The sequence below is a fragment of the Struthio camelus genome, chromosome 2 (genome assembly GCF_040807025.1).
Source record: "Struthio camelus isolate bStrCam1 chromosome 2, bStrCam1.hap1, whole genome shotgun sequence".
In the NCBI taxonomy this organism is placed as follows: domain Eukaryota; kingdom Metazoa; phylum Chordata; class Aves; order Struthioniformes; family Struthionidae; genus Struthio; species Struthio camelus.
Genome location: NC_090943.1, coordinates 5,713,145 through 5,725,661, shown reverse-complemented (window position 1 = coordinate 5,725,661; position 12,517 = coordinate 5,713,145). Strand labels below are relative to the sequence as shown.

At 46.3% G+C, this 12,517-nt stretch overlaps 1 protein-coding gene across 1 annotated transcript in view; it reads left to right on the top strand.

Annotated features, from left to right (window-relative positions):
* GARS1 (glycyl-tRNA synthetase 1) overlaps window positions 1–4,711 on the top strand; it is a 32,217-nt gene extending 27,506 nt beyond the window's left edge. The window contains exons 14-17 of the mRNA XM_068934150.1: window positions 589–698; window positions 2,112–2,205; window positions 2,824–3,014; window positions 4,365–4,711. Coding sequence (XP_068790251.1) covers window positions 589–698; window positions 2,112–2,205; window positions 2,824–3,014; window positions 4,365–4,490 — 521 coding nt within the window. The 3' untranslated portion in view covers window positions 4,491–4,711. The remainder of the gene's footprint in view (window positions 1–588; window positions 699–2,111; window positions 2,206–2,823; window positions 3,015–4,364) is intronic.
* The last annotated feature ends 7,806 nt before the right edge of the window (window positions 4,712–12,517 follow it).

The window sequence follows — 12,517 nt, the reverse complement described above, 5'->3', positions numbered from 1 at the left end:
TTGGGTTGGGCCTGCAGCTCCATGCTTTTCTGCTTACGCAGCTGGACACAGAGGCTGGATCTGTCTATTAAACTGAAGCGGGCAAGGCTTGAGCGTTACCCAGCGATCATCCAGGCTGTTTAATTGTTAGCCTGTTCCCTGGCACAGTTTCCATTCATGCCAAATAGCACTCTGCCAGACAATGCCTGGGCCTAGTTTGTGGCTTGGCATGGAGCAGGGACCATTCCTAATGAACACTGTGGGTGAAGCCTCCCTGTTCTGAACTCTGGAAGAGGGTTTATCTGTGTGGATGCAAGTTGTGCTCTGCTTTTTGCTGTCAGGGCCAGGGAAGAGGCCCCAGCTTGTTATTTACAGCCTAGATATAGTCTGTACATGGACTAAGTCCAAAACCCCCTCTTAAAACATTTCTGCTTTAAATACAAATATTTCAACCTTTTCTTTATGTGTGCTCAGCTACATTAAATCCAGAACTTCTGAGCAGAAGGGCAACTTTTGTAAGCATAGGGGTTTTTTTTTTGTTTGTTTTTGTTTTTTGTATAAATATATAAATTCATCTTTAACAGTGATGTGGGCTCTCTTGTGTTTCAGTGGAAGAAATCATCCCGAATGTAATTGAACCCTCATTTGGTATTGGGAGGATCATGTACACAGTGTTTGAACACACATTCCAAATCCGAGAAGGAGATGAGCAGAGAACGGTGAGCTTTCCAGTGGCTGGGCCTCGGCTTAAAACCAGCTGCAAACATTTGACTTTTCCTGACATCCAGAGGACAAGCTAAAATAAGACCACACAATACACAGTAGAGATGGGAAAACGCAGGCGGGCTGTTGAACTGTTGTTCTTGCCAATGTACGTGTCAGTTATACATGTGCACTGAGAGCATTCTGGGCTTGTGTGCACATGAGGCTCTTACTGTATCGCTTGCAAAGGGGCAGGAAATTCCTCCTCCTGGTTTCACGCTTGGCGATGTCCTGTCACTTGGAGGAAAGCATCTCTTCAGTGTTTTATTTCCTCCCTTTTTGCTGCTTGCCCTGGAGCCATAGTTCTGTGCAGCCAAATGGACTGTTTCCTCAGTGCCCCCCTCCTCCCCCACCCCATTAAACCTTCTCTGATTCTGAGCACCCCCAAAATGTTGGCCTAATGTTCCACTGTAGCAGGCGTTGGAGGGAAACGTGTGTTATGTATAGACCACCAGGCTAATCCACCCAGGGCCCCTCCGAACCATTGATGGTGGCCCATGGGAAGCTGGCTGTGAACTTCATGCTGGTTCCTGTTCATTCTTTCTGGCTGCTGGATTGTTTACAGAAAGTAAAAATAATATTGCTCCCTCATATCTGTGGCTGCTGCGGGGTGTGATACAGTTATGATTGGGTGACAGGATTCAGGAGCTCACAGTTAGGATACATTTGACTTTCAATCACAAACTGCTAGCATATTGGACGGTGAGCTTTTTCTCTTTCTCTCTCTTCTAGTACCCTTTTACTTTGTGTGGAGCCTGAGCTGCTCCGTATTGTGGTACATCTAATTTGCGTTACTTCTGCACCCTTATATGCCTTGCTGATTGTAAAGGCCAGGAAGGAATGTTTTTCCCCTTATGGCACTTTTGTTTCTTGTGGGTTTTCTGTGTGTGTTTTCCTCTGTCTGGTGAGGAGGGTTCTGAAAGCATTTGTGAACTTCATAAACTTCCTGCATTTGCTAGGTCCCTGTTGGCATCAAGCAGGGGATGACAGTACAATTGTAAGAACTCTTCTCTCTAAAGTGTTTATAAAATCTCTTAAAAAGTCCTGTCTACCCTTCATTTTCCTGTTATTCAAACGAAGCTCACTTTTCCAGGGAGGGCTCTGGCAAACCTCTCTGTCGGTGAGATGTAACGTTTGGCTGGGAGGAGTGAAGGGGCTGTAGAGTACAGCTGGAGTAAATGAATCTTGCTTCAGCTGTGTGAGGTGTTACTGCTGGAGCCCTGTGTGCTAAAGGTTTACAGAAGGTCAGCTACTCCACTGGTGCAGTCACCCTGCCTGCAGACTGAGCTCAATCTGAGCGTATTTTAACCTAAGAGTCTGGCCTAACTGTTAAACTTGAATTTATTTGTTCTTTTTTTTTTTTTCTTTAGTTCTTCAGCTTCCCAGCTGTCGTAGCACCGTTCAAGTGCTCTGTCCTTCCTCTGAGCCAGAATCAGGAATTCATGCCTTTTGTCAAGGAATTATGTAAGTGAGAAACAGTAAGTGGGTCCTGTGGGAATGTGCACTGGAAGGATAAGTTTCTTCCTCAGTACAATAGGAAGACAGCAGCATTGGGATCACATGGCTCTCATGTGAAGAAGAGAGGCATCAAACTGAAACAGTTAAGTTAGTTAAAATTAGTCAGCTTTGCTTATGTATCAAACTCTCCAGCTTAGCCAGAAAAAAACCAGCTCCCTGCTCTCTGCTGTGTTGGATTGCAGTATAAAAACCATTTACTTTTTTACTTTCATTTAAAAAAGAAACTTTCCCTTCAGCCTGAGAGAGGCTGTCAAAAGCAATGCTTCATTTATTAATTTTTGAAGGGTCTACCTCCCTCAGTTCCCTTAGCTCTTAGCGGTCGCCTAATTTTTGAATCAGTCCTAGACCTGCTGAGCATCCAAGCATTCTATCAAAATTCCCGATAATAACCGTATAGAAGTGAACGCATAAAGGGTAGGAACACTGACTACGTGTCAGACAGTGGCCTTTGCTGCCTGAGGAGAGCTGTCTTAGTGCCGTGAGGATATGGGAGGCCTCTGGGATCGTGCTGCCTCCTGAGTTCGTAATGAGTCCTGGTGATTCTCCCCTCCCCACTTTTTGCAGCCGAAGCACTCACCAGGAACGGCATCTCTCACAAGGTGGATGATTCCTCCGGGTCCATCGGCCGGCGCTATGCTAGGACCGACGAAGTCGGCGTGGCCTTCGGGATCACGATTGACTTTGACACAGTTAACCGGACACCTCACACCGCCACCCTGAGGGACCGCGACTCCATGCGCCAGATAAGAGCTGAGGTAAAGAGCCAGCGGACGGGTCTCGCCGCTGATGGTGCCAAGCCTATTCCCTAGGGTTGGTGGGGGGAAGCTTCAGCTGCTTTGGCTGATCCAGCAACAGCTCTGGTCTCTGTGGGAGCTGCCCTCAGCTCTCATGGGCAGTTCAGCTGTTCGCAGAAATCCCCAGGGAAGAGATATTGGTCAAACAGAAGATGCTGGCCCTGCTGCTGAAGTGAGAAGAGACTTTAATTTCCGTGGGATGCAGAGGTGGTATTCTTACATGAAAGCCATTCCTTGAGCTGATCGCACTGTTTTCAGAGTGCCACTTTTCCAGTGAAGGTTGCTGAGTAAATGCAGTTGCTTGGCTGTGTCTGCCTGGTGCCTGCAGATTCAGAACTGTGGCTGTTACAGTCTGTCTGACAGAGCACAGGACAAACGACTTCTCAGCGCTTGCTTCTTGCCATTTACCCATTTACCCGTAAAGTTTGGGAACCATTGCCCTAAAGCCGTGCCTGTCCTAAGCGCGCCCTGCTAGGATAGCCATAATGCAGAGACTCGAATGACAGGTTGCCCTGTGGTGGTCTCATTCCCTGTGAGCAAAACCTGCTCAGAGCAGTGGGCGTGCAGTCTTGGCACCTCTGTTATGCCCTTCCCTGGCTCCCACTAGGAACCCATTTTGGTTCCTGTAGAAGCAGGAGTGGGTGCTGATCCGCGAGGCTGGGTTGTTCTAGCTCTTCTCTGTTCAGAAGCACCTGTATTGTTTGGGGCTACCTAGCTGGCTGTGGAATCAGTTCAGTGTAACAGGTAGAACCAGTTCCTGTGCGCACCCCTCAGTCTGTGTATCACCTGGATGACCTTTTGCTGCGATAGTAGAGACCAGCCTTTGTCTTCCTTGGTTTTCTGTGAGTTTCCTAGTTTCTCTAGTTGACCCTTTCCACCATGGCAGTGCACTATTAGTAGCAAAGAAAAAGCAATTGGCAACTCTTTCCCTTCTAGTCTTACAGTAAAGGGGGTCTGGCTAAATCCTGGCTTGCAGAATCTTTTGGATGTGTTTATTAACTTCCCTTGCAAAACTGTAATGTGATATTATGAAGGATCAACCTAGCTGTGCTCCATCACAGTGACAGTTGCATTTTTGCAGTGGGTCACCCCTGAATAACTGAGCAGCCTTTGCTGAAATGATACAGGCTGTTTTAAGATGTCGTATTAGTTAATGCTTTTTCTTCCCAAATAAGGGATCTTGCAGAGAGATGTGATCTTGTCACCTGAACTGTTGCTGCTGTAAAAATTACCCGTGTTCCTAAGTATCCACCAGGACAACTTGATTTTGATGGCCTCTTGTTACATATGTCTTTGTGACTTTGTCTGCAGATCTCTGAACTTCCTGCCATCATTCGTGACCTGGCGAATGGTTATCTAACTTGGGCTGACGTTGAGGCAAAGTATCCACAGTTTGAGGGACAAGAGACTGGCAAAAAGGACACAATAGAGGAATAAAGAAAAGGACCTGACGTAAAACCCCATCAAATGTCCACTTTTTACTGTTCATGTTAATATGAAATAAACTTATCATGTATTATTCAAAGCTGCATTATTTGTGCACACAGGGACTATTTGTTTTTGTTTTTTTTTCTCAATTGCTGCCCGAATTGAACTTAAAAAACTGAAATAATTGCAGTCAAAGTTAAAGGTGTTATGAATAAAAATGCTATTATATATGTCTGCTTCTCTGCGTTCATGCAGCCTTGTACTTTCTCCAGAAACATCTTTCTTCCTGCTGGCTGTGACTGGTTATTACAACCCCTCAAGAAGGCAGAACCTATGACCTGGGTTCAGATAGTGCTAGTTTCTTGGCCTCATGTTCTTGAAGAGATGGTTCGGGGGTCCTTTCTCCTCTCACTGTTGCTTAGCGGCTCAATCACCTACAGTAAGACATAGGTTTAGTGCTTTCTTTTGCCTGCTGGTCTTTAATTCCTCTTTCTGCAGTATTAGGAGTATTTGAACGCAGGAGAAGGAACAGGACTTTCCACTCTCTCTCCCAACTCTCGCTCTTGTTTCGCATGGTTGGTTTGCTTGGCTGAGGGAGTGAGCAGCTATGAGTGTGGAGAGGAGGAGCCCTGGCAGGGTCGCTTTTTTTTTTTCCCAGTAACTGTCTCCTGGCCAGCAAGGACTGAATCCAGAGGAAAGCCCTAAACGGGAGGGAAAGGAACCCGGTATGCTTTGCCTTCCCTGGGCACTGGAAGAATTCAAACCTGTGTGCTGTCAGAGTACCCTGCTGCAGGAACTGGCTGGAGTTGGGAACAGCACTTTTGTCATTTCTTCTCAGCCTGCTCAGAGGGCCTCAAGCCCTTGGAGAGGGCTCTGATACTGGCATTGCAGGATTTTCCATCTCTGAGCGTGAAAGCTCTGTTTCAGAGGCTAGGGAAGCACCCAGCCCTTGCAGCTGTTGACAGAAAGTACTTGGGAGTGTGACTTAGTGCTGCTTGAGCCGGAGAGGGGCTTCTGAACTGCCTGGTTCCCTGCTGCCCTCACTGGTAATTGTATGACTGCTGCTCACATCTCTGTCTTCTGAAAATGATGCAGTTAGGAATTGCCTCTTAGAGGAATGCAAACAGTCGCAATGCAAACTCATGACATTCAGGCTGCTGTTGTGATTTTGGAGAGATCTGCTTCTCTGAACCTCGAAGACTGGATATCATGGTACAACCAGCACTGGGACCTCCATGCCATATGTGCCATATGTTGCACCTAAACCCTGTGCTCTCCCCAGATGCTTCAGCTTGTGTCTGATGTATTAGCAGCCTATTCACAGCCTTTGCCTTGCTCTGTGACTCCTGTGCTTGGATGTTGCTGACTGGAGGTCTGTTACTGTTCGTCATGTCCTGGGCTGGGAGAGCAGGCATGGTGCTGCTTCAAGCAGCCTTCTGCCATGACCTCTCCTTTCCATGTGCTTGTGGGCTGTCTCCCAGGAGTGACTCCTACAGGGCAGTAGCCTACAGGGTAGTAATTTATGTTACTTTCTGCTTGACCACAGAGCTATTGCCTGGTTGCAGAGGGAGCCAAGCCAGAAGTTGTTCCATCGGCTGAAGTTTTTGAACATTTGCAAGAGTCATTTTCTCTAAACAGACTGGAAACTATGCTGTGCTATGAAATCGGATGCTAGCCCAGGAGCTAATGGCTAAAATACTACTAATAAAAAGTGTCTCTGCGTTGCAGAGTATTAGATATGAAGAAAATACCTTGCTCTTGAGAAGGTCTGATCAGATAGTCTCATAACGTCCCCATGTTCGCGGGGTGGAGAAGCAGAGTTGATGTTTGCGTGGAAAGCGTTCAGCATAGCTAAATTCTGACCTGAGCAGCTTCGTTGCAGGTTGCAAGTCACCTGCCTGCACTTGCTGATTGTTCCCTCGTAAATAAATCTGAGGCCTGATGTCAACGCGAGGCCTGGGGTAGAGGAGGTGTCTGCCACTCCTGGCACTGTTAGCCACAGGTGCATAAGCCTATTCAGAGCAGCTTTAGCTGTGTTAGACCCTTGCGTAAGCAGGTCTGAGGTTCAACAAGGAAAGGGTTTTTAAAAAGGAATACAAAAGGGGATGCTGGAAAACAGACTGATCTATGTGGCAGGAAACCGCTTTCTCCGTGCTAGCTGCTGCTACCTTCTCCAGACTGGCAGGCAAACAGTAATTAGTGAATGTTTCTGAGTAATTTCCTTTACTTTTAGTTAAACTTCTGCAGAAGTGGATGGTTCAGGGGCACTGGAGAGGGAGGGGGCAAAGAAAGGCACTTGAAGTGAAGGGGGTCATTCACCTAATGGATCCATCTCCATAATTCACTTTTTCCTTTGGTTTGTTTTGCTGGGCTTGTTTGCATGAATTCACACTGGTGGTGACGGGGGGCATTCAGACACAGCCGGGCAGAGCAGCAGAGGTGAACGGCAGCTGTTTGTCTTGTTTAGCCTTGAGAAGCGATGCTTTATTTGGAACTGTCACTGCTTTCAAACGTCTTTTTCCTCCCTCCTTCCCTCCCCAAACTGCATCTTTGAGTTTGGCAGTTTTATTGTCCAGTGCTTAAAAGGGTCTAACGGAAAGGGGAGGTTGGCCTCAAGCAGGGTGAACACACCAGGGTGTTTCTTTGGCCATGGGCAGATCCTGTCCTCACTACATGCGTCCACGCTTGCTGGATCCTTATGCTTTTGTGTCTCCCACCACACCGTTGCCCCCGGTACCTTCGAAGTGATGGTGGAAGTCGTCAATATGGATCTGTGCTAGAAGGCTTTTCTAGCTGCAGTTTCCCCTGTTCTGGGGTTAATGAGAGTTACCATCTTTGGCAAATGTTCCAAGATGCACAGAGCTTAATGTAATTAACGAAGCCTAGTTATTACTTGGAGGGAAACATGGACTAGAAAACCCAAAGTCAGACCCAGTCACTCCCATGCATTCCCCCCGCCCACCATTGCCTTTCAAGCAGCAGTTGCAGTCAGGGGTCAGTTCTTTGTCTCCTGCTGCTTTCCATCTTTCCAGCTTTCTTGAAAAAGGTAATTAACCCTCATGCACACCTCTAATTAAATTTTTTCATTGCTCCTGTCTCAGCAGGAGAGGGATGAGAAAAGCTGGGGGAACTGTTGCAGGTCAGTCCTGGGCAGACAGGGGGTTTCCCAGCTGTGGTGCTTTGCTGGCCACCAACCTTCACCCTTCATGAGCCACATCCTGCTCCATTCAAAGTTGTGTCCAAACGTCAGCCCATAGCCCACAGTGTCAGTATGGCGTGTAGACTCACAGCCCTTCTTAAACACTGGAGGACGAAATCCGCTACACCTACTGACGAATCCTTTTGCCATCAGACTAAAATTTGTCTTTCCTATCTGCCAGCAGCCCCATGGCAATCGATGCTCTGTCACAAGCATCAGAAGCTAATGATCACTGCCAGCAAATGCGGCAGTACAATTTCCTTAATGCAAGAATAGATGCAAGTTTGGAGCCGCAACTGGGAAACCATCACCAGAAACTAGACAGCAAATTGTGTCTTGACTTCTCTGCTTGTCTTCACGCAGGTAAGCCCCTTCTGTGGTTTGTAGTTATAAATCTTCTTGTTTAAGAAACGAATATAAGTCCTGGAATCAGCTGCACTATTAAATTAGTTCAAGTGGAGGCCTGACCACCGCTAGCCACAAGTTAGGTGCTCCTGCCATTTCAGAGAGCTGGGCAAAGGATGAGAACATTTTTGGAGGAGATGAAATTTGGAGCTCTACCAGACAGATGCCGACTGTGCAGTACTGGAAGCAAGGAGACAACTGCCCTGGGCCCTACCCAGCACCCCGAGGAAGCAGGGCTTCTCATTGCCGTTCCTTAGTTCATAGCCTGTGTTATCATGAGATGTAGCCAGCTAAACATATGTGGTCTTGTCCTGACTAATGTGTACGTGATTTGCAAAAAAGATGCTCACTCACCTGTATCTCAAGAATTTAAATAAACAAATAAAAAAAGCTGGGGCATGTCAGAGGACATGGTTAAGAAAGACATTCAAGACTGTTTTCACCGCACTGGTCCTGCTGCTTTGGCAATGCAGAGTAGTTATTTGACTGGTATTTTTGCTGACTCCTGGTTGCTGAGAGCTGCACCCATCTGCCAGCAGGTGCCAAATAGCCGGGTGCTGTGACTTTGACTGGCACTGGATCCTCCAGCAATCTTCAAACTGCTTTGACGGGGTTTGCAGAAAAACAAACAAAAAAGTAAAAAAAAAAAAAAAAAAAGCTTGGAAGAAGCTGTCTATTGCCACTCTTAAATTCACCCTGCAAGGGCTCTGCCCTTTGCTCGCTCAGCATTCAGGGCCTGCCCAGCAGATGCACGGTCTAATGCTGCTGAACAGGGTGCACCCGTCAGCACACAGCACCCGCTTCCCAGAAGAGGGTGCTGTCAGGCAGAAAATAGCGAGTGCTAGGAAGAAGTTTAGACACTGAAAGTGTGCGGTTTATTTTTAACTCTTGGAGGTTTTTCAGCTGTGCTACAGCCCCCAGTCTCCAGCACGGCATTACTCTAATGCTCTTTATTAATTCAATGGCTGAAAATGCTACTGCCACCCAGATTTTAACTGAATTCTGACAGCTGTCCCAAGAACGTTTTAGAAATGTAATTCATCTTCAGGGGAGCACACAGGCTGGGGCATAAGTCTGACGTTTGGATTTCCCCAGTGAGCTCATGAACAGCTTGGAGCTGGGGGAGATCCATCTGATTAAATGCAATGTTTGCAACAAGGATAGTTGTAGCCTCCTGAGCAACCTCTGATCAGTGGAGCCTGGGGCATGACTTGTCTCAGTCCTAAGTGGACGTTTGCAAACAGGCACCTCAAAACAGCCTGTTTCTCTCTGCTGGCGGAGGGGGAGGCCAGGGAGAGGAGTTCAGCCGTCCGCGTTGACACGACGGATGTCTGCAGTCAGTGGAGGTAAACCTTATCTGTTTATTGCAAAAATCCCCAAACGCGATGGGCTGATAAAGAAGGCTAAACACGAAGGGCTTGTCCTAACAAGGAGAGACCTAACAGATGTACTTTGGAAATTCAGCTTAAACCTTTTCGATTTCTATCTTTGCTGTGACCTGCAATTCACCTTCTGCGCTGGCTCGGGAGAGTTAAGTATTTATAAGCAGGGGCTGCTGAATCTCAGTCTAACTCTGCATCACACTGCTGCACTCATTTCCATGTTCATATCCCAGCCGATCATGTAGCGCTCGGCTTTCTGCTGTAATCTGCAGATATCTCCCTTGCAAGTGGATGGGAGAACATTGCTCATTCATTTCATAAAGCCATGAAAAATGAAAAGCTCTGGCAAATCCAATTGGTCCTTTCTAAGCGAGTGTCTCACGGGCTCTAGCCTTGGATTTATGTGCCATTAAAGGTCATTCCCACTTTTAGGAAGTACATGAAGGAGGTGAGCAGAAAATAACTGCTCACTTTCTCTGCTAATACAAGAACTCAGGAACATGTAATAAAACGGGCAGGTGACACGTTCAATATCGCCTACAAATGGAAAGTATTCAGAGGAGAGATCACTGTATATTTGGGCTGTTCTCTTCCCTGTGCATCTTCTGACAGCCGCTGTCTGATTTGTGAGGTACCCAGGGAGCACTTGGAAGACAAAGGAAGAACGAAAGTCATGATCGGTTTTCCATTTTCCCAGTATTTAGCACATAGATTGACCCACACAAGCTAAAGACATCTATGCCCACTTTTAATTGATGCAATGGTAAGAGCAGCGTTTAAGACAATTGGTTTGTAATCAGATTAAACAAGGGCTGCTTATGTGTTTGGACCAGGCCCCTGTGTCTTCATTTATAAAAGGAGAGGGAAATGCGGCTGCTTTGGGGGTAGCTTTACTGAATAAATGTTCATAAGAAAACTGAGAAATCCTCAGCACTTGTTTCTGAAAAGCCAAAGCAAAGAAAGCTTATCATTCATTTTCTGTGTTGCTTTTCATCTCAGGAACAGAGCAAAGCCCTGCTCTTTCTTCAAAGGCCTCGTGTTAGTAAAAAGGGCTATGTGCATGATGCAGTGCTGTAGCACTGAACAGGAGCCAAAGAATAAGGAACCCTGAAGCTGTCAGAGGTATATAATTTCATATTTTAGAGCTTTAGTTTCCTCCAGTATTAGCTAGGTAGAGCAATACTGTTGGGAAAGGGCCTTTATGGGTCCCTAAAAGCAGGTAGTGAGGCTGAATTGCTCATCTGACGAATATATACCACCCTTCCCCTAACCCAGCAGGGCCTGGCTGAGGCCTTGCGACTGTTTGCATTCCTCTAAGAGGCAATTCCTAACTGCATCATTTTCAGAAGACAGAGATGTGAGCAGCAGTCTGGTTTCCCCTTTGTCATCTGTCTCCCCTCTGATGAGAAGCCCTTCAGTACTTTTCCAGATCCTGCAAAGCCATCTGCAAAAATATAACAATGAAAAGAAAAGCTCACCGATTGAATTTTCTGCCTCTTGTGGGAGATCAGATATGAAATAATAATCCTCCAGGCAAAACCTTGCTGGTCACTAATACCTACAGATTAGTTGTACTAATCCAGTGAGATCAAGGAGAGATGACTGTCTACTTGGCACTATTTTGGTCTCTCGTTTATGAAACTCCATCTCCATGTTTGAAAGAAAAGTCTTTACATAACCGTAATCACTCAGATAAGAAGAGGACTAAACTGTCCCAAAACATTTTATCTTCTGCACAGATGCTGCCTATGAATTTTGACTTGATTAAATAACACGGCAATGTAATATTTTGTTCTGAATAACAAATGCTCATCTGTGGGAGGGAAGGAGCAAGCCTGCTCTCTTAACTGATTATTTGGTGCAGAACAAAAATGGGGATTGGTGGAAGTGGAGGCCAAACAATCCAGAAGTTCACCTGGTTGGGCAGGAGAGCACCAAAAATGTCTTAGAGACGTTAGACTGAAATGCCCCATTGAATCACCGTGGCCTGTGACCTGGATCTAGTTCAGAGAGGTCCTCGAACATCTGGCCCACGCGCTGTCACAAACCACAGAGCATTTCCCAGCACCGCTTTAGCTAAATGAAGATCTGTGGCAAGCCATAGGAAGGGAACAGGCAAGCCTGGGGACCAGTGTCTTAGGTCATTGCATGAGAGAGAATTAAATAAACATTTAGCATCTTTTCCATCACATCCACCTCCCGCTTCTTAAAAAGGGTCACCTTGTAACATAGCCAGAACACAGTCATGTCCCAGGAACCACAACACTGGGCTGGCACAGAGAAGTGCGGTTTTAAGACACTTACGATGCAACATGTGAGTTCAACCTGATCTAACACGTTCCTAGGAGTCCTTGCATCCTTGCACCAGACCTTGGAGATGGAGAGCCTATTATGACACTAATGAAATGCTATCGAGAAAAGCCCCTTCTTCATTTTCCTGTCCTGCCACTCCTTCTCCCCATTGATGACGGTCTGCTTGTAAAATCATGATCATTTACAAAAATAACAATCTGAGGAGGAGAGAGCCAAGATGCACCAGACACCCGGAAACAGAGACAAGATTTATCATCTGTCATAGCTCTCACTTTGTTTTACTCGCATTATAACTAATATTGAGTTTTTCAGGCTGATTTGCACCATGATACGTAAGAGCAGACTTGAACGCAAAGATCCTGCTTCAAGCACTTGATGTCCATGTGTGGACAACTCAGCTGAGCACTGGATCACTACCAACTGTCGCAGGAGCTCAGCCACCGAGATCACAAGGGCATACCTAAACATCAGTGTTTTAACCTGCAAAGCTGAATCCCAGACGTGGCACTTCGCAATGCTGCTGTGATAACCAGGCTCGACACTGCCAGAACACTTCTGCAGTGAGTGCACCCCATAATTTCTTCTTTTTATTCTTTTTATTAGAAAAAGAGAGGCAAATCATCTGCAAAGCATGGAAAATAGGAAAAAAAATCTAGGGGAAAGAGGTGGATATCATACTGGAGGATCCTATACAGGAAAGGTATGCTGGTATGTGATTTGAAAAAAGAAGGACAAGG